Source organism: Meleagris gallopavo, chromosome 5 (genome assembly GCF_000146605.3).
Source record: "Meleagris gallopavo isolate NT-WF06-2002-E0010 breed Aviagen turkey brand Nicholas breeding stock chromosome 5, Turkey_5.1, whole genome shotgun sequence".
NCBI lineage: Eukaryota > Metazoa > Chordata > Aves > Galliformes > Phasianidae > Meleagris > Meleagris gallopavo.
In genome coordinates this window covers 5,147,298-5,175,268 of record NC_015015.2, presented here as the reverse complement: position 1 = coordinate 5,175,268, position 27,971 = coordinate 5,147,298, and the positions used below count along the sequence as shown (strand labels likewise).

Here is a 27,971-nt window from a genome sequence, read left to right as displayed (position 1 = left end):
AACAGTGATTCATTGCATTACAAATCCTGGTATGTGTCTACATTGAGGTCTCATCAGCTTTAACTGGAATTTATCACTGCAATTCCACTCCTTTGAGATTGCTTTACCTTTGGTGTATTCCTCTAACACCTCTGCTGGCTGCCAGGAAGAGGGGGAGTCTGGCACTCTGCTACTCTCCTCCAGGCAGCTGGCATTAGGATGATGCTGGTGAGTAAGCAGCTGTGAGCTCCATGTGTTTGCATGTGTATGAGACTGAACCAGGATTCTTCTGAAGAAGCTTGAAGATGAAATTGCTGAGAATTTTCGCCTGAAGCAAGAGATGTTTCCCATGTTTAAGACAAGCAGCAACCTGTAGTCAGAAGGAAAAAGGGACTGAATTAACTCCAGAAGTATTTCTCGGAGATCTTTTTTTCCAGGTAAGGTTCCAACTCTGGGAGGTAGAAGGGGCAACAGGGTCTAGTATCCTAAGCACTAAAACTGAGATGGCTTCTGAAATCTGCTTGCCTTCCCCCCTCTGTAGAACAGAGATAAATCTTTGATGTTTCTGGCACTCCCTTTTTAGACGGGAAATGTAAATTAGCCAATGGAAGCTGATTTTTGTGAGATCTGAAGCCACAGAAATGGGAGGAAGGGCTTTTTTTTAACACTACCTTTAGCCTGCCTGTATGCTAGTGGTAAATACCATTGACCGTCCTGAATTGTGTATTTAAACAGTAGAATAATGAGCGTTGTAGGAACAGTGTGAAAGCAAGTACGATTAAGTAAATAGATCTGAGCTTACAGTTCATTCATCTTGTCGTTTGTTTCAAACACCGATCTTTTTTGTTCTGTTGGAAGTGAAATGAAGGTGGTTCCTGTCTTGGGAACTTGACCTCGAAGTTTCTTTTCAGGCTTGGTGTGAAGAAATACTACTGAAACAAGAGCAGGGAGATAGAACATATATATATTTTTAAGCTACACCTGAACAACCAGTTCATCTCTGCTGAAAACTGCACAGAGGCCAGAAAGCAGCAGAGAGCTACCTTATTTAAGGTAGGGAAATAAAAACCTTGAATAGACAGCTATGACTGTGGAAAAAATGAGGAGTAACATCTAAAAAACCTTTATCGTCAGTATCGCATTCTCCCCAGTATAAACCCAAACCTGAAACTCTTCCTAGCTGAGCAGTGCCTAGAGGGGAAGCTGCGCTCTGCTGAGACTGCAGAGCGGTTAGGTGAGATTGCCTGGAGAAGGGTACTGGTGCCCAGAATTCAGGCAAGGGCTGATGGCCAGGAGGGGGTTGGTGCCAGCAGTCGTTGCGTAATGTGGTGCTGTCTCTTCAGTTGGCTTTGCCAGGTGCAGGAGCAGTTTATGCAGTTGGACGCTGTTGCCGCAGTTTGATTCACTTTGTAGGAATAGTTGAGATGAGGAAATGTCTGCCAGCGTCACAGTCAGGAGTCATCTATTCTGCCTCTGACACTTGGGGATCATTAATGAATAACTCTTAAAACATTAATCTAGGGCAGCTTCCAAGAATCCTGTGTACTTGAAGTCTGGAACACATTATGATCTGATTTGTTATCCAGAGAAAACAAAAACTGTGAAGAGGTGTTTACCCATTGTGTGGACTTCATGAACCGTGATCTCCTAAAGCCTTCCAGATATACTCAGCAGTATATTTGCAGATCATAGACTCAGCATCAGAGGACAGAGAAGGAAGCACTACTGCAAGCAATATGTGTGCAAGCAAAGCTACAGAGAGGGGAACCAAAGAGGGTCAGGAAGAGCAATGTGCTGCATGACAGACTGCAGGCAGGTGTGGCTTTGGGGTACAGAAGACGCTACTGCTTCTGGCTGTGTCACTTGACATCAATTTAAGCTCATGGATATCCTACATAACCAGTGTTGAGCACCATGTTATCTTGCATGTTTTAGTTTCTTTCTTTGATAAAATCTCGTATCGCTTTTCATGGATTATGGGGACAAAAGCTGTCTTTCTGCAGTATCTGAGAGAAATGGAGGGGTGGGTAAATACAAGGGAGTAAATGATACTGCTAGAGAACATGTAGCTCAGGAGATAGGTAAATGGGATGCTAACTGGAGAGGAGTATTGGTGTTTAATTAAAACTCCTGCTAACAAAAAGACTCTTAGTAGCAAAATAAATAATAGCAGGACATGAGTAATTCCTATCTGTGGAGATACTCAGCACCTCATTGTATAAAAACATGTTCCTCATAATGATACATACTCTTTCAAACTAGAGGGTGAACATCCTCAGCAGTTTAAGCAGAGACAAGTGAACTCATAATATCAATCTGCTAGCATGGGCTGTCTGTAGTATCTGCTGTCCTACTGATGGCCTTCCAGTTGTCTGACTTTTCTCTCTGCACTGCACAAAGCCACGTAGAAAAAAAAAGCAGGCTCTGGGCAAGCCATTTTTGAGCTGTTCATGCTTGTGAGCTGCCCAGTTTGGGTATGCACATAATTAATTTGCAGCAATCAGAACTCCTGAGTGTACAGTGAGAAGTGTGGAAGATCAGAAATACCAATTCTGCCTCTTGCTCCCACCTCACAAACTTGCAGAAGCTCTTAAGGCTTTTGTGTGCTCTTCCAACTTCTAAATACGTTCTCTCTAAGCTCTGCAAAATAGCAGCCTCAGTGATGTAAATCTGAGCCAATGAAGAGCGTTGCCATTTATTTCTGTGCCATTTAAAAGCATGTTTTAAAAAGTCTCATAGAATTTCAGGTCGCTTGCCACCTGCTCACCTACACTACCTGGCTACTTCTAATCTGTGGCCTGTGGTCACCTTCATAATGTGTTGTGGACTAAGATTGCTGAGAAGGAAATGAAAAAAATTTCCAGATGATGACCCAAGTATTTCTGTAAGGAACCTTTGCTGAAGCATTTATATTTACCTATGTCTATATCAGTGACTTAGTTTCTATCAGGAAAGACCAAAAATCACTCTTTAACATTTAAACATTTAACTTTTTTATCTTTTCTCTATTGTAGAAATTGCTACTTGAGATGAAAATATCACATCTCACATTTTTCTGAATTATACTAATAAACCACTTATAACCTGCTGATCCTTTGCAAACCACCCTATGGACTCCAGTGCACTGACAGCTCATGGAGATAAGGGAAACTGAGGGTACAGTATCATGGCATGCTTGTTTCAGTGGCAGAACAAGAAGGTCCAGTTCCAGCACGACAGGTTGCTGGCTTCTGACTTGTGCGGCTGAGCTGTATGCCAGGCCCCTGAAACAATCTGAGGTTAAAAATAGATTAGATATTAATTAAAAAATTAAATAACCAGGGCTAACCTTTCACCTACCTCTTTGCCTCACCAAACAAACAGTGTTGTTTTTTTTTTAATGCGAGTAGCTGTATTGATTAGCTGCATGGTGTGGTAGCTGCAGGAGGAGGGAAAGCAAGCTGCAGAATGAATGACTGGCATGCAGTAGTGCCTGTGAGAGGAAAGGGATTCCTTGGCCCAGCCTCAGCAACTGGAAGGGGTTGAGCAAAAATTGGAGACTCATCCCAGCTGGGATGGTCAGACTTTCCCCGCTTCTTTCCCCTCCTCTTTCCCTTAGGTTCCGTTCAAACTGTTGCTCTCTGCCTCTACCAGCCTTACTCCAAAATGAGCTACCCACACACCATTGCAGTACAAAGCATCCTCCTGCATTTGCTGTGGGGTGGTTACTGCTGGGAGGATGGCCATGATCCCAATCTCCAGCACTGGATTAACAGCACAGCTCTGAGCTGGGCTGCATGCCTTCAGCTATATTGTCAGCAAGAGCAGTTGTTTCCTGCCTCCACAGGGCAGCAGATGGGGTGGGAGCCTGCTTTACTGCACTGAGCCATGTGGCTGGCTTTTGACAAGCGTAAACTGCAGGCCTCAAATTATTCAAGGCCTTTAAGAGTTGGGTTTGAACGTACCCAAAGGTAGAGAGTCACTGATAACAGCAAATGGTATTAGGCTTTCGCTGCCATTATTTTAGCCACGAGGAATTGTCTGAATTCTGGTTAATACTTCTGCAATAGCTGGCTGACCTAGTTATTCTGAACAGGAGCTGTAGTCTGTATTCCTCTTATGTCAGCCAGGGATTTCAATCTGCCTTTCTATAGCATCTTTAAGGATCGCAGCATGCTTGGAAAAACAACGGATTAAGCTGCCTCTCTTCTGGGGGAAAGAAGCATTGTCACAGTCCTTTTACTGGAGTGCAAAATGGTGACCTGCAGGATCTGTGAAGAGATGGGCTGTGCTGACTTTGTCATGTTGCCATCGCAAGGCTTATCAGCCTGACTTCTGCAGGAAGCACAGCTCCTACCTCTTGGACAGGGCAGCACAGACTTGTCTGGAGGAGCATGATGTTGTAAATCCTGGGGGATGCTTAGAAGCCCACCTAACAAGCTTACATAGTGGGAGTGCAAGTAAGACCTCATCCTGATGGGATCTCCAGGATGCTACCTTTACAGCATCAGCAATGCACAATAAGCAGGAGATAGCCCTAGCACATAAGCAAGCGATGCAGATAGTGCTCTCAAATTTTTTTGCCCACCTCTGAATGCAATTGGGGAAAGGTAGCTAAACAGTAGGCACTTATTTAAAGTGAAACAGCCTCTGGAATACTCCCTTCTCATCTCTAGTCCTGGCTAATCTTGGGTGCTGATTAGGAGAATTGCAGACTTGATTTCTATCTTTTGCTCCCTCCCACCAGCTGATGCTTTGTGGATTTGCAACGCACTCTTTCTCCTAGTGACCCCTGTGTCCCAAATGTTAGCATAGCTTTGCACTTCCCTGGCCAGTTTGCTCTGGATATCAAGAGCCTTGGAAGAGAAGGGGCACTACTAATGGAAGTGCAACTGTACTTCCCAGCGAATCCCAAGGCACAGAGGAGCTCTGCTGGAAGATCCAGCTCTGAAGCACATGCTAGCTGCATGGATGGGATTGCCTTAATCCTTACTGGGATTTCCTGAATGCATCAGAGTTACTATACCTGTGGTACAGATGAAATGGGCTCAAACAAAGCTGAAGCCGGAGGTGAGGAACTGGTTCTGTCCTGCCGCATTGCCATGGATGGGCAGGATGAGGAAAGAGGAGAGATCAGCAGTTTTTATCTGAAATTTGCTCTGCTATATGTCTGACACAGAGTACAGAATGGCCATTTGCTGCGTAAATAGATGAGATAAGCAGGCTGCAATGCAAGCATTTAGTCAGTGTGCCCTGCAGCACTTCTTGCTTGCTGGTGATGGCTTCCATAGGGAGGGCAGAAGGATTGGAATGAGCAGCGTGCAGCGTAGCAGCTGTAGGTGGAGCGGGGTGTGTGTGCGTGTGTTTATAGAAATGTGTGTGCATAATTATTTACATTATCTCGTGCAGCTCTCCAGGTGAGAAGCGAGCAGTGGGCAGGCAAGGAGCGGTAAGATTTTTTAATAAAGGGACAAGCACTGAAGGGGGAAATTAGAGATGCGTCACTTTTACTGGTAAATTTTTCTTCAAAGTGTGTAGGACTGCTGGGACCAAATTTGTGAAGAGGAAGACTGGAAAGTGCCCTAGTTTTTCATTAAAATTATAGGCAGCAGAGGTTCACACCAACTCAAAGCTACCTCGGTTCCATCTAAGCTTGTGTCCTGACAAGTAAAATCAGGCTCTTTCATTTATAAAGAGCTCGCACCTCGTTCTAGAAGACTGTCTTAGCATGTAAAAACATAAAGTATAATACGTATGCAAATGTGAAGCCAGTTCCAAGCCTGGGTGACTCCTTGTAGAATACAAATGCCATTTCTCTGCAACACTCCCATTGCTGTGGTTGTGGAGATGGCTGACTCCTCGCTGATTGGCACATCAGCAAGGTGTAGATGTGACAGATGACGGCGATGCTTTGCGCTCAGTGTCATTTTTCCTCCACACCTAGAAGGGTTACATTCTGTTTCCTCATCTCTGATCTTCCACAGCTGTTTTTCTCTCTTGTAAGCACTAGCCTTTCAGTGAAAAAATGCTGACCCCTCTCTTGATTGTAGCTTATTTACTGTTAATGTAAAAATTTTTATTGCATCTGTGTATGGAGAGGGAGACAAGCCAAACCCTGGACAGAAAGTGGCTAACTTTTCTTCGTACACCCCAGGGATGCTGCTGTGAGGTAACAGGCCTCAGTGTCTTTGCCAGACCCCAGTGAATCAGACCACTGGTGAACCAGTAAGAGGGAAAATGGGAATGGGGAAACGTAGTACAAGGTGCTGGCAGACCTTTGCTGCACAAGCAGCTAATATGACATTTCTTCATTTTAAGGGCAGTACCTAGCTTAGGTTTAAGCCAGCATTGTTTATTGTTGGTGGTTGGTAGAAGCCCAAGAATCCACTTTTGTTTGCAGAGCAGCCGGTGGGTTTGCTGATATGATCTCTGACCTCTCCCCTTGTAATCCCCAAAGCCTCTGACCCCTTCAACCTGTGCACTGCTCAGCACTGCCCGTGTCCTAGCCAAACCTCTATTTCCACGAGCCAGCAAACCCTGAGGCACAGCACAGGATTATAGGGTGATAGCAGCGCCTTCAGACCTTGTAGCACTGACTCATGCCGAGCAACAGGAGAGAAGTAAAAGCACCAGGTCATGTACCATGCGTCTGCAATGCAAATAAATTGGTGGGTTCTGTTATAGCCAGCAATGCAGCGGGCTATCAAAGCTTTCCTGCTGAGAATGACAGAGGATGGGTGGCAGGTCCTGAAGTCTGGAGCCAGGCGACACGGGAGGAGATGTCGGGATTTGTTAGGAGCTGCAGCAGCTCCAGGCCCTGAGGCTGTGGAGCAGAGAGAGAGGAGCTAACAAGCAAGGCGAAGCTTTAATAGGTCAGTATGAAATGAGGAGGGGTGGAGGGAAATGGGAGATGATCATCCTAAGCTTCTTGCCTGAGCCCTTGTAAGTGGTGCCCAGGTGTGAGCGAGCTCCCCTCTCTCTTCCCCCTCCAGGAGAAGTCAAGATGGTCCTGGGAGGCTCTGCTACCAGCGTGTCTTTTTCCTTGGAACACGGATCTGAGGCTCCTCTGTGCTGAGCGTGCCTGTGTCCCATCTGCTCCCACGCCCTGAAATCAAACTCAGCAGCTCAGGTGAAGCAGGCACTGTGCAAACATGTCAGGAGTGCCTCCACCCCTTTTCCTTCTCCCGCTCTCTCCTGCCGTCTTTCTCTCCCAAGTTTATCGGCGCCTCAGCGGATTGCGGTGGCAGAGAGCTTCCACCTCACCACTGGGTCCGGAGCAATGAGGAGCCACGGGTAAGCTCCCTCCTGCTGCTTTGGGGACCCACGCTGACTTGCTTGCTTGCTTTAAAGCAGTAGCCACGCTGTCCTAATGGCCGCTGTTCCGTGCAGTTTGTTCCCTCTGTTTACACAGGACTGGGTTTGTCAGTTTAAACTCATGTCTCTGCTCCCCAGTGGCTGTGCTGCTTTGGCTTAACCCCTTCCCTTCGCAGCTAAGCCTTGCCACTTCCAAGAGCAAGCACGGCAATCACACGTGCGTTGGCAGTGCCAGCCTTGGGCAAAATGAGAGACGGACGGTTCAGGGGGGTCATGGAATCTTTTCCTCTCAAGGGATGGTTCTGGAAGGCGAGAAAATCCAGGAGCTGGATTCCTTTGGGAAGGAGTTCACTTCATCTTTACTCCTATAGCCCAGCAACACCATCCTCCAATCGGCTTTGCTGCATGGCAGTGGGAGAGTTTCCCTGCAGACCCTTCTTTCTCTTCTCATTTGGAATTGTCCTCTCCCGGCATTGCTGGACTGCCAGTAAGATCTTCAGTTTTTTGCTCTCCACTGTCTTTCAGATGGGCTGAGGTGTGGGTCTGTGGTGTCTTGCAATTTAACCTATGAATGAGTGAAAATGATGGAGAGTGTTGTTGAATCTTGCAGGGTGATGCTCTTAAACCATCGGGGTGACGGAGGGGTTAAGATTACTCTGGGTGATGCTTGGGAAAGCTGACAGCATGTCAGGAGCATGCATGCTCATTGTTTTTATGTGAGGCGTAGCAACATCTCTGAAGTCTGTTATATCTGTGAGGACCCTTGCCATGTCTGATGAAGAAGCCTAATTGACTGACCAATTAGAACCCCTTGTGTCTGCTCTCCTGACCTGGCAGCAGTGCTAGCCAAGATGCTTTCAGCACACCTACTGAAACAGTACATGGTAGTACTCTTGTGTGTCTGGGCGTGTGAGTGTATCCTGGCTATTTGAAAGCCATCTAATCTCCTCCTATTTAAGTTATGATCAACAATTCTATTGCCCTTTTGTACCTAATTATTTTTGTCCAAGTGCTAACCAACGTACACAGACATGCATCTCATCTCACAGCTACAGAAAGTAGTCTCATCCACAAATGTTTGCTGATGCATCTGTTTTCTTCTTTGCCAGGACATTAATGTCTTAATGTATTTGGGGAGAGAGTACTGAAGAAAAAGCAAACAACAGAAGAGAAGTTTGTGGCTGGTGAGTGAGAGCTCCATGGGGCTTTGGGATGTTTGCTGAGTCTTCCTCTGCTTTTCTAAGCATTGAATTAAGGTAAAATCTGAGCAGCTGAGCCCCTTTAGAGCTGCTGGGGACTGGAATGCTGCTGTATGGCTCTCTCTCCCTTTGAACAGCCTCATTCTTGATGGCGTGATGAAGCTGCATATTGATTTCCATATTCTGTGCCTTGATCTGCATGTCCTGTCTGCTAAGTACAAGCGATGGTTTATGTACCTAGTAACAAAGACAGCTGATCAAATAAGGAAAAGAGCTATCAACAAGTAGTTTGCTGGATTAGTGCTTCAAGATGGACAGCCTGTTCCCCGTGCCGGGGTTGTTTTTGCCTAGATGATGCACACACAGTGTATGTATGTACCTGGAAACAATATCCTAAGTTCTATTGCCATGGCTTGCAAACGTGGGAAAGTCTTGTTTGGTTTTCATTTAGAAAGAGAAGCATTATAGAAGCTTGACTTTCCTGTCTCTAACCAGAAAAAAAAAGAGTGCTCTTTTTAATCTGCTTCTCCAGTGTGCATTGCACATCATTTTCCTTTTCAGTGCCCATGGAGTTATCATGCAGAAGTCTCATGATATGAAGAGCTGCAGGTCACCTCTGCACGTATATAAGTTAGCAAGAGCAGCTGAAGTTTAATCAACATGTTATCCTGATGCAGCAGGCTTTCAGATCTTGCCATGGGAGGCTCTGAACTAGAGGATCAGTTTTCTGGCCTCTCATGCTTCCGGAGTAGTGCGCGTTCTGTGCAATAGAGTACAGAGTGGGGACTTGGCCAAGTCTGGTCTGTTATGATTTAAATTTCTTTATCACTGTTTAATAGCAGCAGTGAGTAGCAAGGCATTGAGTCAGCCAGGCTGCGGGGCTCTCCTCCCATGTATTGGGACTCTGTGCCTGGGCTGCAGTTTGCTCATCCCATGGACTATAGACCACATGGTATGGAGGAGCACAGACAGAACCACAAGACGTGGCACTCAGTGTTTCAGCGTGCTGTGCTTGATGTGGCCTGCTCCCCAGATGCAGCCTAACGCCTTGCCTCCTTCCTTTGCCACGTGACCCAGTAGGCCAGATGGGGCCCCTTTCCCTTGTCCCAACATAACCCTCTCTGATACACGAGATGTTATTTTTCATCTGAATTTTTGCAGACAGAGCTCAAAATGTTGATATTCTAATCTTGGTAACATCTTTATGCTGACTTAGAGTGAAGACTGAAGCTCCGTAGCTACATCTTGCTTTCTACAAGAGCTTTTATATACATTCCAGAATGAATGTGGTCTGATATGGCTAAAACATGCCTAGCAGCGTGGCACTGAGCAGCATCCAAAACAACCTTCATAGATAGATATTCACTGTATTTTAGGCTTCGGTTCTTATGTACGAGCAAGGAAATGGGGAGAAAGAGATAGCGCCATAGGCTTCCAGACCCTGTTCAGTGGTGCAAAAACTGTCAAGCAGTTGGGTTCTTTTTCTCATTTGTCTGAATTAAACCTGGCAGTATAACAGAGATATCTCCCTCTAAGCTTATTTCTAATGTAATATTAATCTGTGTGTGTGTTTGTGCAGGATTTAGAGCATTCCATCAGTTCATACCAACACATAGCTTTGCTGTTGGGAGCTGTGGGGGTGAGAGGAGTGGAAGGAAAGGACTTGAAACAGGGGAAGTGATGGCACAGCAGGCAAACATCCATTCTTCTTTTAGGGAAGCAAAGTATCTAAACCAGCATTTTTAAAATGAGTATAGCAGATGAATGTGGCTGGGGCTGTTGGTTATGAGGCTCTCTGCTCTTACATCCCATTTCAGATTTCAGACTATTTACCTTTTCTTTCCCCTTTTTGCCCACCCTTTGTTGTCTTTTTTTTTCCGTATGAAATCACTTCTAGATTTTGAAGCTCCTCAGGGAAGGAACCTGTCATTTTTCTTTGTCTGCAGAATGCTGTGAATATCTGCAGTTTGTTATAAATAACATCTCAGAATCCTCAGGGGGGTAAACATGAGGGGTTTAGAAGGTATGGAATGCAGCGATTACCATCTGTGCATGTTCTCATGTACATAGGTGTACATGAACATAAGCAGATATGCCCACAGCATGCTTTGATAGTGGCCTATTTAGCTTCTACTGCACTTGAAATGTGTTAAATTAGTGATCTGTATAGCAAAATGTGGAAATACTTTTTTTTTTCCCCTTTTAATTGGTGGATTCTCTGGGATCTTCTTCATCTTCTGGCCCACATGTTGCAGTTCCTCAGGTCCTGAGTTCCTCTCTTCCCTTCTCCTTGGCTGGTCAGCATCATCAGCTGGGGGAGTGTTTAGCAATCACAGGAGCTGCTTGCTTGAGCTCGGGCACTGCTTGTTATCTCCTGCCCAGGGAGGGATGCAGTGAGCTGCGGCCAGATCTGTGAGACCAGCAGAATAAGCACCGAGTGAGTTCAGCTGCTGCAGCAAGGAGGGGGAGGGAGAGCTTATTTTTAACTGGAAGCTACACGAGTGAGGCTGAAGGAGCTCTCTGCTGGCTTTGCTATCAGCAAGTGTATGTGTGAGTGAATGAGCATGTGCACAGATAAGTGCAGCATATCTATACCAACGGAGCACAGAATTGAATGTACGCAGGGTGGTGGCAAGTCAGATTAAAGAAGTGTGTGCTTGCCCCTTTGTCTGCTGGTTTGAACTCTTGTTTTGTGACGAGCAATTCCTGATAATGCTTTTCCATCTACTTCTTTCTATTCTGTGCCCTGTGCCTCCTTTGGGTTGCTTGCCTCCCAGTCCTTGCTCTGTTCCTAACTCTGATTCCCCTTTCTCTCTTCCATCCCCAATCTTCCCACCCCTCCCTCTCCTAGGAGCCTGACCCTTCTCTCTTCTTGCCCCTCCTTCCCACCGATCCCTCCCCCTGCTCTGGATGCTGTGGGATTTTTTCTCATGCTCACTGGCAGATGTGACAGCTTTTGGAACTGTATCATCTAGGAACAGCTATATCTGGAGTTGAAAAATCTAACGTGGTTTCCCAGGCAGCAGGAATGGATCGCTGAGAGAATTTCAATCTCCGACTGCTTTTGTCTTGTGGTAGTGACTTTTATTATTTCTGTTTGTGACATTTCTTCCAATTGTCAGCAATGAATGAAGGACTGAAGTCTAGGAGGTTATTATAATATCGGTGTCACAGTGTTTGTGTTGTTGTATTAAAGGGATGCTGTCTGCGTTTAAATTCAGGTTTGTCTTGATTTACAAAATATTTTATGCTTAACATATTTGTATTAATTTCTTGCTAAATTAGAAAAGGCCTGTTTTGTGTTTTCTGTTTCAACATTCTGTAGCTGGATATTGGAAGTAAAAACAAACAGCTTTTGCATGAAAGCCACAAAGTGAGAGGAGACTGCTTAAATACAGACCTTCTCAATGAGATGCAAAACCTACACAGATTATTTGAAATCCAGTGGGTTGCAATCACTATTTTTAACAACGTATGAATTTCAGTGATGCAGAGTACCTTTAAACCACCTGTCTGATATGGCAGTGTCTTTATGATCAAAGATTGATGGAGACTACATAAAGCAAATGATGCATGGTGTTGTATTGTATTTGGACTTGATGCTTTCATATGGAGGAATTAAGTGCATTCCAGGTGTTGACTGGCAGGTACAGTCATGTAATGTAAATTCACAAATGCACATTGTTTATGCTTATGCAAAGTGATATGTTGGCATTGAGCTGCTGTTCTGCTTAGGGCTGAGATGTCACCCAGGCTGTAAATCTGAGCCTTTTCAGCCTTACAGTTTGCTGTAATGATTTGTCTTCTGGTTCAAAAACAATTGATTCTGCAAGGGCTAATGGCTGTGGTGTGTTTAAAACCACATTTTTCAGGACCCCTTGCCATGTGACGCCATTAAAAAGCAAACTTAAAAGACAGTGTGTGTTATGCCTTGAGTATCGTAATAGAGATGGGATGAAGAATGAAGCTGCAAGATTAGGAGCAGGAGAAAGAAAGATACAGTTTAAAGCAGTAACATTGCTGTAATGCCCCTGCTCTGGTGGTTCAAGTAGCTGCCATGACTGATGTGTGATCAGCAATTCAGAACTTCAGCACTGGATACAGCACTCCAGATATGCTTAGTTAATGTGCAGCACCTAGGGGCATTAGAGGCAGATCACGGAGTTTGAGTAGTTGCAGTGCTGACCTGGAGCACAGGCCTCTCTTCCCTCAAGCTCTCCATTAAGAAGTATTTGGGTTTCCATTGGAACCCATTCTGAGCCAAGCAGGAGCTCCCACCCTCTTTTGTACTTTTACTGTAATAGTCATGGATTGCAGTGGGCACTTTCAGTGTGCAAAGACTGTGTTTCACCAAGGATGGACTGCGTGGCTGGGGGATGTAGATGGTGCAAAAACCCATCTATGACATATAAACACTTCCCCTTGTAGGGGCTGCTGGGTTATCATAACCATTATGTTACATTATGTGTTGCCATATTAAATGCAAGTAGTTTATCACCTACCATAGTTTATATTGAATCAATGAATGGCTAGGGGAAATGTTACAGGTACAAGATTATTAACTGAGTTGTGGGAAACAATCAGAAGAGTTGCCTTCTTTTCAATGATTTTGGCTATTTTTCAACTATTTCTCTGTCCTTTTATTTCCAGAAGTTCAGAAGCAGCACATCTGGGTCCATTTCTTAGAGTGCTACAACAGTATAGCAATTTGCTAGGACATTTCCTACAAATCAGCAAGTGTAATCATGTCAGCTTCATGGTTGTGCAAGTGCTTGTTACTGAGAATGATTTTAATACAATATAATTAGCTAATATAATTGATATGTGATGTTAGCAGTTGGGCAGATAGCATCCTGGATAGTGGATAGTGATAGGACAAGGGGGAATGGTATTAAACTGAGACAGGGGAGGTTTAGGTTGGATATTAGGAGGAAGTTTTTCACACAGATGGTGGTGATGCACTGGAACAGGTTGCCCAAGGAGGTTGTGGATGCCCCATCCCTGCAGGCATTCAAGGCCAGGCTGGATGTGACTCTGGGCAGCCTGGTCTGGTGGTTGGTGACCCTGCACATAGGGGAGTTGAAACTAGGTGATCATTGTGGTCCTTTTCAACCCAGGCCATTCTATGATTCTATGATCCAGATGTGCAGGAGCACTGATGGCACTGCCTTCTCTCATTCAGACATCATGTTCCGCAAGAAGAAGAAGAAACGCCCTGAGATCTCAGCTCCGCAGAACTTCGAGCATCGTGTCCACACTTCATTTGACCCAAAAGAGGGCAAATTTGTGGGCCTGCCACCTCAATGGCAGAATATTCTAGACACGCTGAGGCGCCCCAAGCCAGTTGTGGACCCTTCAAGGATCACCCGGATGCAGCTCCAGCCTATGAAGGTAAGAGAAGGGGACTTCTCTTTCCAGTTCCCTGAGCCAGCAGCATGGGAATGTTGAGGTATATGTATTCAAGCAGGAGTAAGGATGGGGTCTGTAAGGAATTCAGTGGATGGGAAGTGGTCTGTGCTTTGGTAACACTATTTTTGAGTTTATAGTAACTTCATCAGAAATAAGGACAACAGCATCCTTAGCTGCAGTAGTGTCACTGTTCAAATAACCAGCTTGTCATTCTCGTGGGTGGGCAAATTTGGCTGGTGATTAAGTTGACAGGGAAGCCTGAGTGGGAGAGAGCAGGGTAGTACTAGCTTGCAGTTCATGAATGTCTGAATGAATGAAGAAGAACAGGGAACAGGGCTGTACTTGGGTTTAGGCTAATAGGGTTTGTAAAACAGCCATTTGAATGTGAGACATAGTAAACAGGTGAATTTCCTTAAAGTAAGTCCTTCAGTAAGGAGAAAAAGGTACTGATCCTTGCAGATGGGTGAGTTCAGATGGTTTCCTTGCTTGGATGGTCATTAATAATGGTCATCAGAAAACTGTGTGTTCCTAAGTCTTCAGGGATCTGGTATGTGAAGAGAGACAGATTCACACTGACCTCTGGGAAAAGGCAATGATAGGTGGTGACAGAATGGCTGCATTTGAAGTCTTGCTAGCCTTTGGGAACTTTTGGTTCTCTGTTTGAAAAACAACCAAAAACTCAGTCCTATGAGGGCCTAAAAACTGAAAGGTAGGTTACAAAATGGAGATATTACTATTTGGATTTCAGGAGGAACTTAAAAGGAAATAGCTGTCTATCTGTTGAACATCCTTAGCCTTTTGAGCACAGTTGCTTAAAATCTGAGGACTATATGGGACTATATTTTAGCATAATGCAGGTACTAATGAAAACCAAGACTTCAATTTAAATGGCGTATCATTTGAACAGAATGCTGATTTATAAGGAAAAAATCTGCTCAGGAAGAATAGGCAAAATAAAAAGGGAGGACGTATTGCCCTTTGTTTTGTGGTGTCCTGAATCTGCTTTGAGGTAAACGTAGTAGGTGATAGAACCAGAGAAAATATACAATAGGAGCCCAACTTGGTTAGAGCTCTAATGAGCTTAAACTGCGGGAGGATTGCTCAGATGGGTGGAAACTAGGTCAAGTTAGAAAGGGCAAATAAAAAGAAATTTATGGAGGGAAAAAACTGGAAGGCTAAGGCACAAAGAGAGATGTTATTCTCAGAGAACATAAAGGGCACTCAGGAAACATCATAAGCACACTGAGGAGGAGGATGAAGGAGAGACTTTGTTCACTGCTCATTTTGGAAGGAAGTTAATAACAGAGGACATGGAGAGTTTTTTAATGTTTAATGATTTTTCTTCACTCTTAATTGAAAAGGTTAACTGTGATTAGCACGCTAGCACAACACAAGCACAAAGGGGTAAGAGCTAGGCTAGAATAAGAGAGAAACATACTTCTGAAATAAGTTGGATGTTTTCAAGTAGCTGGGTCTAACAAAATTCAAAGAATTACAGATCAGGCAGAATAATTTCAATTCCCAGAAAGAAACTGGAACAAATAAGCAAGTCATCTATTTGCAACCACTTCCCACAGATAACAGTGTGAGAGCTGGCAGCCAGCAAGGATTTGTCAAAACCAAGACACTCGTGTTGAGCAATGGAGTTTCCTTCAATCATGAAGTAGAAGACTTTGGGTCAGAGTGTGATGATAGATCTCTCCTATGCCTTGCCTTAGGCTCCTGACATTGTTACCTATGGCATTCCCAGAGCAAACTGGGCAAATTCTTTGTAAGTATTAGGAAAAGCATACTCAAAGAACAGGTTGAGGCATCACTGTCAAAATAGAAATGATGTCCCAAGTGTGATACTGGTCAGTTCTTTCACATATCACACATCTGTGGATAGCAAAATCAGGAAGGTGTTGCAAAACGTTGAGAACCCAGCAGTATCTAAAAACTAGAGAAATATCTTCAACTGTTTGTTTTTTTTTTTCGTTTGTTTGTTTGTTTTTGCCCCCATTTAGTTCAAATGCAAACACTGAGACACTGGAACAGGTTGCCCAGCAAGATTTTGGATGCCTTCTCTGTGGAAGCATTCAAGGCCAGGCTGGATGGGGCTGTGAGCAACCTGGTCTAGAGGGAGGTGTCCCTGCTTATAGCAGGGGGTTGGAACCTGGTAATCTTAAAGGTCCCTTCCAACCCAAACCATTCTGTGATTCTCTTAGATTGTATCCCAAAGGTGATGGCTTCTATTAAACTTCATTCCAACAAATTCCCGCTCTATGATACCAGTCAAAAATAAGATTATGTATAAGTACTGAGCACTTAGGCATAAGATTCTGAATTCAACTTTTCATAGTTTTTCTTCCTTTTTTAACATGCACTGTGAGTAGCTTGGAAAAGGTCAATTTTCTTATGCAAAATATCACTTCTAAATCTTGGTTAGAAAGAGGTGATCTTGGTGGGAACATTCCATGCAGATTTGGCTCAAATTTGGATGTGTACTCATTAATTCGATGCAGTCTTTAAGCAAGACATTAGAATACAGTTAACCCCCATCTTCACTGCGCACTGGGGAGATAGAACTGACTTAATGCGGTACAACAGGAGTGACTTGAGTCTAATTGAAAGATGTTTTAACTAGAAGGTGAGGATGGTATAGCAGGAGCAGAATTTTCTGCTACAGGTGATGTTGTGCATGCAACGTCATGAGTTGGGTTATCCTTCCTTCACCTTGTTTGACAAAGTCTTTCTCCTCTGCCTTTCATTCCCAGACACTGAATGAACCAGATGCTCATTTTGCTCACTGTGGTGGCATTCTGCTGAAATTACTGGAGTTGCTGTTTTGCACCAGCTAAATATTAGGCTTGGTGTAATTAATTCAGCATCTTTAGAAAATCCCCAGAGTTCAGTTAGCAAACAGGAGATTGCCATTACTCCAGGGAAGGATTTTCCTCAGGCAGAGGTTCATGAAAGTGTAGGAGGCATTCTGTGCTGTGAATTTCTGTGAAGAAATGAAACGTTTTGGTTTCCAGCCCTAAAAAGCTTCTGTAAGCTTTTCAGTTCTAGAATAAACAAGGTAGAATGCCATATAATATACTGACAGCTTCAAATGTCCTACTTCTACAGTGCTGTGGCTTGTTTGGATGCATGCCTTATTCTTTATCCTTTGCTTACAAAGCAAGCTGTGAGCTGTTGGGACCCTTCGTTCGTCATTTTTAATTATAATAGCTTGGCAAAACAGAGGAGGAATATAGTTTGGGACCAGTGTGGTCTTCACTGGTCAAGATTAAAATGAATTAGCAAAAATGGGAGAGAACCAGACTAAGGGAGGCTGATTACAACACTGCTGAGAATGCAACACGGAAGAGATGGGCCTTAGACTGGACTAGCAAGGTGGTTTTTGGCAGGTGGAGATTGCAGTATGCTGTAACTTCTTCAGGAGCATAATTCCAGCAGAAGGGAGCCATAACTGCTGACAACATCCCAGTTTTGCTCTGATGTTTTAGCCATTAGGTGGCAAGAGCAGCAGCACTGTTCTGAAAGCAGTGCTACTTCTGTTAAAGAAGTCTGAGTCCGCTTTGGCTACACAGACAAAACATAACCCTTGTCAAACAATCTGAACCTCAAATTTTACAGCTCTAACATTTTCACCTTTTCCCTGTGTGTTTTGCAGACAGTCGTGAGGGGCAGCACCGTGGAAGTGGAAGGCTACATCTCTGGGATACTCAACGATATCCAGAAGCTTTCTGCCATCAGTTCCAACACTCTGAGGGGAAGGAGCCCCACCAGCAGAAGGAGAGCTCAGTCCCTTGGCCTCCTGGGGGAAGACAGACCCCCAGATATGTATCTTCAGAGCCCTGAGGGAGAGTGGGCAGACAAATACGGAAACTACCTCAATTGCAACGGTGGGACCAAGGTGACACGAAGGCAGACTATGTGGCCAGATTACAAACCCAGGTTGGATGGACAGTCTCACCCTAATGGTATGGTCATGAAAGCACAGTCCCTTGGGCCTTCGGAGTTCCAGGACGCTGACAGCAGCTGTCTCCAGCGTGCTTCTTGTCTGCAGCACATGCCAGCTCTGCCAGGGGACGGTGACAAGGTGGGCAAAAGGAGCTCGGAAGAGTGCTGGCCTCAACCTTGTCTGGTACGACAGGCAAACACTAGGCCCTCAGGAGAAGGCAGCCCCAGCTCCAAATCGAGGGAGAATAGCTTGAAGAGGAGGCTGTTACGCAGCGTGTTCCCCTCCTCCAGCAGCTCGAACAAGTCAGGCCCTTCCCTGCATATAAAGGTACAATTACTCAGTATTTTTTGAGCTCAGTGTTGTCTTTACACTTCCAGAGGTTCCTTTCACAGCTGAGCAAATTTGATTGCAAACAGCGCACAACCATCCATTACTGTTGTGGTTAATGCTGGAATCAAAATAGCCCTGGCTAGAGGAGACACACAGTCCTGAGCTTTGCACCATATACCACTAGGCACAGCTCAAAATGGCAGCCAGATCTGCATGGGAAAGCCTTGTTAGCACATCTGTGCTCTTGCAAGTAGGTAGGTTGAGAAGGAGATAGGGGGCTTACTAATCGTTGCCGTTCTGCTGTTATAAAAGCATAACTTAAATGCAATCGTACTAACACAAATGCCATTCGGGAAATGGCCATCGTTTACATTAGGTATGTATTGTTTTGCCTGTGCAGAATAGGACTGCTTCAGGAGTTTGCTGGTTGTAGCTGTGTCTGCAGGCTTGCCTAGAACAGGAATGCTTGCATCCATCCTGTTCGACCCACTGTGCTGTCGGACAGGAAATCTGAGTGCAGGCACCAGGGAAGGTGGAGCATTCCTTGCTTTGGCCTGGGAGAATTGGGAGAACACTGACATAGCACAACGTCCAGAAACTGGAGCTGTGTGCACAGGGGCTGTCACATTCCCGGGGCAGGAAACAATACTGATGTGTGGTTAGCCAAACATGTGCGAGCTTGCATGCGAGTTGTGCCCTTTTGCATGCTCTAGGTTATATAAAGCCCCTTTTTTTCCCTCCGTTTTGAGACAAAACAAGAGTTGGGAAATAGATATTCCGTTGCCATGAGCGTGTCTGCACAGGACCGCAGGGGTGGAGCTGGGAAATGAAGAGGAAGTAACTTCTGACAGTTTGTGTTTGTGCACTGCAGCACCGCAGTGCCAGCACGGAATCACACGGCCGTGGTCTGAGACTCTGCTTATGCAGATACTGCCATTCTCACAAATCCCTGATTAAATACCAAGCTGCATAGAAATTAAAGTCTAGACAATTATTTTATGGAAGAAAGTGAATGTTCTTTTTTGAAAAAAAGTTCTCTGTTGCTTACGTTCAGTTCCCATGCCCATGCTATTAACTTTGTTAGCAATTTGTCTGAACTGCGAGAGCGAGAAAGGCAGCTGCTTTGAAGTTCTTATTTGTGCTGTAATACAAATGGTTGCTTTGCTCCTTCTGAAGTGCTGCCTTGTCAGATCCACCATTGCTGTAAATGCAACAAAGGAAGGATGATGTATTTTATACCTAGCCTGCTAGATGCTGTTCAGTTTTAATTGCTCAGCATTTCCAAGGTGAGTGTGAGCACTCCAAGATTTCTCCTGCTTGGGGAATCCGTGTGGAGCTAACATGGGAATGCGTATCCCGAAGCCACATCACTGCAGGCTGTGATCTTAGCAGATCTCGTAAACCAGCAGGGTTGGGCCAGCTTGGAGCATGAGCAAGAGGTCTCCAAAAGGGCTTTGAGTGCTCCAGGAAAGGGCACTGCTGATCCAAAGTCATTGAGGGCAGCGGTGAGCAGGGGATAGGGTGAGGTGCAGGTGGCTCTGCGGGGATGGAGCCTGCAGCTGCTTTGCTTCACGATGCTGTTCCCAAAACAGCTTTAACTCTGTGTCTGATCGACAGCAGTGCTCTGCAGGTACCAGCAGAATGTGCGGGGAGAGTTTTCAGTAGGCAGAGTGTAATTACCCAAAGGGAATTAGGCCAAGACTTCAAAGTGATTTACAGCTTTGGCGTGAATCTTCTTTCCTTTTATATACAGGAAGATCAGAGACACAGAGGGATAAAGGATTTTCAAATGCTCTGCAACTCAGGTTGCCCCTGAGTTTTGGTGGTGAGGCTGGAATGCTTTTTAACAAGGGCTGTTTTTACTGTGGGTTTTGCTGTGTGTGTGTTTTGTTGTTGTTACTGATATCTCAGGAGCCTCTCTGCCTCATTTGAATCATAGGATCATAGAATGGCCTGGGTTGAAAAGGACCACAATGATCATGTTGTTTCAACCCCCCTGCTATGTGCAGGGTCGCTGACCACCAGACCAGGCTGCCCACAGCCACATCCAGCCTGGCCTTGAAAGCCTGCAGGGATCCACAACCTCTGTGGGCAATTTTGGAGCTCCTTAAAGCGTAACTCCCACTCTGCAACTTAATTCTTGAACATGGATGATGCGTGGCTTCCTCCAGACACGCAGCTGGAGACAAGAACCTGGAGATCTTGGGTCTGCTACAAAATATGTTAGCTGATGCATACCTCTCCAAATTAACCTAATCAGCACTTTTCCTTTCTTCTGCTTCCGTTTTTCCCAAAGCCTACTGCTTTCTTCAGGCCCCAGCAGTGGGGCTCACCGCGCAGCCCCGCGGCCAAAGCCCAATCCCTCCCATCGGATCAGCCCACATCCGATTTCCCCAGGCTCATTTCGGAAGCCGGTACCCCCCAGAAGTCACCGACAGCAGAGAAGGCGATAGCGGTGCCCCAAGGCAGGCCGTCACCAGCCGGATCTCCCCGAAACCGGCAGACTCAGACGAGTTCCAGCAACCTGCACCTTCCCCAGGACTCCTCTGGGAAAGGGCAGCCGGCGAGCGAGGACCCCGTGGTTGTGACTCACGAGCAGTTCAAAGCTGCCCTTAGGATGGTGGTGGACCAAGGAGATCCGCGGACATTGCTGGAGAATTACATAAAGATCGGTGAAGGGTCCACAGGTATCGTCTGCATTGCTCGAGAGAAGCACTCGGGGCGGCAGGTGGCGGTGAAAATGATGGATCTGAGGAAGCAGCAGCGTCGGGAGCTCCTTTTCAATGAAGTGAGTTTTTATAATAAAGAGAAGGGTTTATGCTGCACACCATAAGCCATGGTAACAGGAGGGGTGGGAAGAGCAAGAGGCATCTTTTTAACAGAATTATTCTAGAAGCAAGGAAAAGAATGGCTGGGGGAGGGAGGCAACTGCAGTTGAGTGACTGTGCATATTGACTTTGTGGGTAAGGCTAGTGGTGCTTTGGTGATCAGCTGTTCCCTGTGTGGTGTTCCCTCCAGGTGGTGATAATGAGGGACTACCAACATGTCAACGTAGTGGAGATGTACAAGAGCTACCTGGTGGGAGAGGAGCTCTGGGTACTGATGGAGTTCCTGCAGGGAGGGGCCCTCACTGACATTGTGTCTCAGATCAGGTGAGAAGCAATATCCCAAACATCAACGCTTTCGTCTTCACCTCACAGCCAACAGTAGATCAGAGACTTCTGGAAGGAGTAGTTTCCCTCTGAGCTCTTGTGATGCTTTGCGATTCTAGTGCCCGGAAACTGCTATGCTTTATCACTGTCATCCATTGGGAGCATGCAATGCTACTTCTGGTGGAGAAAGGAACTCACTACACTTCTGATCCCCTTGGATCCCCATGGTTCATTTGTTTGATGACCTCCCCTGTAAAGCACAGTACTCTTAAAAAGTCTTGTTTACACTCTCCATTGCATCCTGGCCAGGAAGCCCATTGAATAGCTATTAAAAAACACACAAATTGTTTGCAGTGGTACAACTTTAGTGAGGTTGAAGTGGTGGTTAACTCCTCCACTAAGGTGCAGCAGAGCCTTGAGATCTGGACTCCTTCCCAAATGTCGCTGCCTAAAGATAGCAACTCCTGGACACTCTCCTAAATTTGTTTTGGTATCCACACCACTTCATATTCATTAATCTCCAAAACGTTTCTGTAGGGCAAAGGAGTCATTCTTGAATGACCTCTCTAGAGTCCCACTCACAAAGAGTTCTGGTGATGTCTGTCCAACCCTGGAGCACCTCTTACAACTGTAAACTAGTGCAGGGAGCTCCAAAGAAAACACTGACCAAGAAAAAGCTTTCCTTTTTTTGAAAATTCAGAATCTTATTTGAATTATAGAATGGCTTGGGTTGAAAAGGACCCAAAGGATCATCAAGTTCCAACTCCCCTGCCACAGGCAGGGCCACCAACCTCCAGAATTGGATTGCAGTTAGGTAGTATTGCTATAACTAATTGTTCAGAGGCACATCTCAGGGATGGAGAACCAGGGTTTCTCTTTAGTATCTGCTTCCAGACAGGAAACGGAATGTTTAGTCCCAAAGAATGCTGAGTTACTGCATTGCAGAGCCAGTGAAACTCCTGTAGCTTGTAGCTGATGTTAGTAGAGCCAATAGAGCTACAGATTAAAAAAATAATAATAATCTGGAAAGGCTTGTGAAAGGTTTATGTAGTGAGATTGAATTCCATTGCGGGATGTCAGCCTAGATGTTATTTCACAAAGCCTTCCTTTGAACCCTTTAATGAATACTTGTTTTTCCACACAGTGGAAACAGGATCTTTTATAACCATAACATTTATCCAAAGTAAGCTTCAAGCCTTTATCAGTTTTTCACAGGGAGGAAAACACCCTCATTCCCCTCATTAAATACTTGCTGAAGGTGATAACTGATTTGCATCTCCAGGAGTCAGCTAATCCCCTCATAATCTCTCTTACACCATGCAATCACTTGACTGAAACCAAATTCCATACATTACACGTTGAACATATACCTCCTTATCTTCGAGAACCACAGAGTTCAGACGTATCAGCTTTTCTTAGAGCTCATGCGCTGAGAATCAAAAGTACTCAGAATATTTCAGCAATGATTTACAATTCTTAAGTCAGTCTACACGTGCAGAAAGTGCTGGCTTTGGCTCCTAATACAAGAGATAATTTTCATTTCTACTCTTTTTCTTACACTTGGTCATGAGGGTTCTTGTGTTGGTATTCCAAGTTGCTAAAGATGAGGTTCTTGATCTTTGTATACAGTGTGCTAACAGAAATTACTGAAATTCAAGATTTAATCTCTTCCCCTGTTTATAATCTGTACTACCTTTAGCTAAGCATAAGACTATCCAGATTATCTAGCTGCATGAAACTGCACTGAGCATTGATAGTGACTGTGATTTAGTACTATCCACAGAAGGGTACAATGTCATTAAAAAATTATGTCCTTAATTTCAGGCTAAATGAAGAGCAAATTGCAACAGTGTGTGAGTCAGTGCTGCAGGCTCTTTCCTACCTTCACTCTCAGGGGGTCATTCACCGAGACATTAAGAGCGACTCTATTCTTCTGACACTGGATGGAAGGGTAGGTCTCCTTGGCCAAAATGTTTCCTGAATTCTGCTGTTGTAGCCTTAGTCTGCTTCTTTATTTCCTTTCTGTTCACAGTCTTGTCATTTTCCTTTTTTTCTTCTTTACCTTTCCTGCTTCCCTCTGTAGAATGGTAGAATGGTTCGGGTTGGAAGGGACCTTTAAGGTCATTTAGTTCCACGTAGTTAAAGTTTGGTTGCTTTTCTCTTTGCACAGGTCAAGCTCTCAGATTTTGGTTTCTGTGCTCAGATCAGTAAAGATGTACCTAAAAGAAAGTCCCTGGTAGGTACTCCCTACTGGATGGCTCCAGAAGTTATTGCAAGGGTACCATACACTACTGAGGTAAGGGGCAATTTCCCTGATGTCGGAAGAGGTAGGAAATGGTATTCTGAGGTGTCACAGCATTAAGGTCTCTAGGAAAAGCAGCTAGGTTCTCTTTGGAATAGAAACCTAACAGTGACTGCAGATTTGAATGTGATGTATCAACATGACCTGAAGCAATTCCGCTTCCTGAAACAAGGTGTAAACTTACCCTTACTTATACCTGAAGATTGGCATGTGCCTGTGTACACTACAGTGTGAACAGATGTTAGCAGGGAGTATCTGTGATGATATGTGGATCAGCAAATGAATCGGTGCCATGAAGGGTGGGGAGGAGAGCAGGGAAGGCACAAATGGCAGCTCTGAAATGATGGGCAGGTGGCAGCAGCTGGATTTGTACTGTTCAACAACTGTCCAGGTAAAGCACAAGCGGTTGTTTGCAGACCTTTGGATGTTGCAATCACAGCATGGATCAGTGGAAAGCTGTCTTTGTTAAACTGCAGTCAGGGATCCAAGAGCACCAAGGGGATTGATGTTTTACTCTCCCAGTAACATTTGTCATAGGTGGAGTGGGTGTTGTAACCTTCGTGAAAGCAACAAAGCAAGGATCTGTTGCTTTGAGCTGTGTGTATAGACATGTCATTGTCCCCATAGGTGGACATCTGGTCTCTGGGGATCATGGTGATAGAGATGGTGGATGGAGAACCCCCCTATTTCAGTGATTCTCCAGTCCAGGCAATGAAGAGACTCCGTGACAGTCCTCCTCCCAAACTGAAAAACTTCCACAGGGTGAGCATATTGGCAAAACACTTGTAAACCTGATGATTATCATGGGGAAACACACATACCAGCTGTTCCCTGTAAAGCTGGCTGTGAAAGTGACCATGCTAGACAATGTTTCTTGGGGATCTTCTTTGGCCCTGGTGCATCCATGGATGCAAGCTGCTGCTGACAGCTAGTGGCTGTTTTGGGAAACAGTCCTAATAATATAAGGTCGCTTGGGCATAAACCTGATGGTGCAAATCAAAGCTGCTTCAGGTGGAGCAGGTACTTTGAAGATTAGCTCATCTTCATGGTTTCTTATGAAACTATCAGTGACATAAGAAATATAGTGATTACCTTTTAGTCCTCACTTAGAACAGTACTCCTTTCATTTCAGTCCAAGCCTCTGAGATCAAATAGCTTCTGCAGCATTCTGAGCTCTCCGGCCTTTCCAATTAATCAGAATATCTTCAGCTGCTAAACCTGAATTATTTAACAGAGCAGACTTCTGAGCTAACAGCGTACACTCAAACATCAACAGCTGCTGTCTTTCCTATTTGCCTTTGCAACCCTAATTAAAACATCAGGGTCTCATTCAGGATCCGCATAGGCAGTGTAAAACCATTTGTGGTCTGCATCACTTGGTGGGATGACCCCATTGCAGGCTGTGAAAGCTAGAGTCCTTCACAAGGCGAGCTGTGCTCACTGCTGTCCGGGGAAGCAAGCTCCATCCTCCTCTCTTCCTGCTCTCCGAAATGGGGCCCAGCACCTGCTGTGAATTCAGCCCTCCATTCTGATTACCCATAATGTTCACTGAGGTCAGTTATTGTGGTATGGGGTGCAACAAGCTAAACAGACACCCCTTGGAATGGTCTCTGCTGCTTTTCTGAAGTGTAGGCAGGTTTTCTGACAGGGTGATAAAGGCTGGGTCCTGGTGCTCAGCTGTGTTGTGCCTTTTCCCTCTGGCCATCACAGTGGTTGTTCAAAGCACTCATGAAACAAGCTGTAGCTCACTGTGAAAAGTATTTCGTGATCTACTGCTGAGCTAACCAGGGAGAGCTAAGAAAATGCCCCTGGTCTAAAATGGATTTAATTAGTGGCATTAAAATAAATGAATATATACCAAGTTCATTTTTTATTCAGTTTTAATGACACAGAGGATTACTATCAGCAAGAGATGAGCAGAGTTTTTCAGCGGCTCTTGAGCCTGGCTACTCAACTATATGCTTCAATGTGCATATTTTAAAGGGCAGAGGAAATTTAGTTTATCACAGAAATAGAATCATTAAAGCTGGAAAGGACCTCTCGGGTCATCTAGTCCAACTATCCACCCATCCTCACCATGCTCACATGGTACGCTGCTCTGCAGTTTCTTATCTTCTCAAGCATCAAATTTCCAGGTTTTCAAAACCTACTTGGGAGTCCAGTTTAAATACTTTTCCCACACTTCTATGGCCAGTAAAAGAAGGAATTGGCCAACCCTTCACACCCAAGTTGGTGTGCCTCAGGGAGCAGGAAGAGCTGAAATTCAGAAAGGAGCAAATAACAAAATGGAAAACAAAGTTAGCTTCAGTTAAAGGACGTGGCATGCATTCATCTTAGAAACTAAACTTAGAAAGTTGAATTAAGCAATGCTCCCTTGGTAGCCTGTTGTCAAATGTTGCCTGTCTGCTTTATGGGCTTGAATTGGTTGGTTGCTTTTTCACAGACTTCTCCAGTTCTGAGAGATTTCTTGGAAAGGATGTTGACACGGGAGCCGCTAGAAAGAGCAACGGCACAGGAACTTCTGGATCATCCCTTTCTGCTCCAGACAGGGCTCCCAGAGTGCCTGGTCCCCCTTATCCAGCAATACAGAAAGCGTACCTCTACCTGCTGACTTCACGGAAGATGCTGGGAAAAGGTAACACATAACAGACAATCAGGAGACGAGGAAGTCTTGTCCTGTGAATGGTGCTTGGAACTCATCAGCAGTCTTCTCACAGGATGGGTCCTTGTGTTCTCTGCCTTTGTGACTTCTCTTTTGCTAAAGACAATCAATGCATACTCAATAAGACCGTGTTTTTCTCAAGAGCAAAGGTGGATGACTTCTGGATCACTTCTTCCAAAGAATGGCAGTTGTATGTGGATCTAAGGTTGTGTATCTGAATGCTTGCAAGTTCCTGCAAACCTTGGCTGCTGACTACTGAACTGAAACAAAATTTCCCAACTAGAAATGTGACCTTCGCTTTGTCAGACATACACTGGAGTACTGAGCTCACCTAAATGTACATTGTGGGGCACAGATGCCTTTCAAGTCTCCAACAATGCACAATGACTTCACAATTTTTTTTCTCCAGAGACTATTTTAATCTTCAGTTAAATGTGGACCTAGAACGCTGTACATATTTTCCCAGGGAGCAGATGTGATATGTACATATTTGTTTTCCAATGGCTCTCTTGCATCAACATGCTTCTCTTTTGCTGAGAAATATGTATGGTTTAGTGGTCAGTCTTGAATCCATTTCATTACCTTAAACTTTTGGAGGGGAGACCATTGGAAGGGTAACACTTTGGGAATGCTCTGGGAGACAGAATGAAAAAGTTTCTGCTGTCCTGCCTATATCCCAGGAGAGATTTTTATGTGCAAAGCAAGGCTGTTTGTTCAGCCTCCCTCTCCCTTGCTCGCTACTGCAGAACATGGAGAGATGGGAAACTTTCTATGTATGTTTTGTAATTGGTATATCCTTCCCCTTTCACCCCCTTGGTGATATGTTCAGAAGGGTTCTGGTTGTCTAAGCAGCTCTCACAGTTATTTTTAAATAGATTTAGGTATTTTGTATGATGCAGTTTCTGATCAGTGAGATAGTTGAGGTAATTGGACTCTAGGTCAGGATGTCACGTTGTACAGTGGTGGTGCATATTGTTGTGAGGTCTCAAGAATGTGTCTTATGTATGAAAGTGGGATCCCGTTTTCAAACTCAGATACAAATTTATTGAAAATTAAGTTATTCTTGGGACAGTCGTGCTGTCTCAGATACTCTTCATTGCATTTTCTTCAGAAGATGTTGATAATCTCTATCCTCTGCTGTTTACTCCAATGATAGATCCTGCTTCAGAATTGAAGCCACAGTTGATTACTTGAAGTAATTTGGGATGGAATTCATCTGCACTGTTGTCAGTCACCTAAATGGTGGATGCCCATACTGCGAAGCACATCGGTTGCCTCTGTAGACCGTGGCAAGAGGAGCACCTCCAGAGGGTGATTCAGCTCCAGTACTTAGATGCCTGCTGAGGGATGAGGTTGCTGCCTCTCGATACCACTCTACCTGTGGCCAGTAGAGTGATTGTAGTGGTCTGCACCGACTGGATGTCTGAGTTTGGGGTTGATAAAGCTAATTAATTGATATGAATTTGCTTAGCTCTTCCTGAGCTGCACTGGAAAGCTTTTGATGTAAAATGTTTCTGTATTCCAGATATTCTGCTTTTTTTTTAATGCAAAAGAGCAGGGCTTTAAGAAGATTTATAATTTGAAACAAGTGATCCTGCTCACCTGTAGTTGTGAATCCTTTGCACTTGTGTTTTAAATTAAAGTAGACCTTGATTTATTCATATGTCTGTTGCATTGCTGAGATGCTTTAAAATGT

General features: G+C 44.7%; 1 protein-coding gene across 7 annotated transcripts; it reads left to right on the top strand.

The window, feature by feature from the left end:
- PAK6 (p21 (RAC1) activated kinase 6) lies at nucleotides 1–27,938 on the top strand. Of its 7 annotated transcripts, none has more exons than XM_010710845.3 (12): nucleotides 1–416; nucleotides 6,951–7,251; nucleotides 7,644–7,759; nucleotides 8,382–8,456; nucleotides 13,654–13,862; nucleotides 17,539–18,156; nucleotides 20,456–20,947; nucleotides 21,178–21,311; nucleotides 23,136–23,262; nucleotides 23,482–23,607; nucleotides 24,241–24,375; nucleotides 26,057–27,938. In XM_010710845.3, the coding sequence occupies exons 5-12, from the start codon at nucleotides 13,659–13,661 to the stop codon at nucleotides 26,222–26,224; spliced, it is 2,004 nt and encodes a 667-aa protein (XP_010709147.1). In that variant the 5' UTR covers nucleotides 1–416; nucleotides 6,951–7,251; nucleotides 7,644–7,759; nucleotides 8,382–8,456; nucleotides 13,654–13,658; the 3' UTR covers nucleotides 26,225–27,938. The 7 variants fall into 7 exon arrangements, with proteins under 7 accessions (XP_010709147.1, XP_010709146.1, XP_010709148.1 ...); XM_010710844.3 differs by having other exon boundaries at nucleotides 7,567–7,759; XM_019615303.2 differs by lacking the exon at nucleotides 1–416 and adding an exon at nucleotides 4,808–5,028 and having other exon boundaries at nucleotides 7,567–7,759.
- The last annotated feature ends 33 nt before the right edge of the window (nucleotides 27,939–27,971 follow it).

Coding starts and splice junctions, on each gene's coding strand:
- PAK6 (XM_010710846.3), top strand. CDS start 13,659: ATGTTCCGCAAGAAGAAGAAGAAACGCCCTGAGATCTCAGCTCCGCAG. Junction 21,312..23,135: donor GACATTGTGTCTCAGATCAG/GTGAGAAGCAAT, acceptor CCTTAATTTCAG/GCTAAATGAAGAGCAAATTG. Junction 23,608..24,240: donor GGGTACCATACACTACTGAG/GTAAGGGGCAAT, acceptor TTGTCCCCATAG/GTGGACATCTGGTCTCTGGG.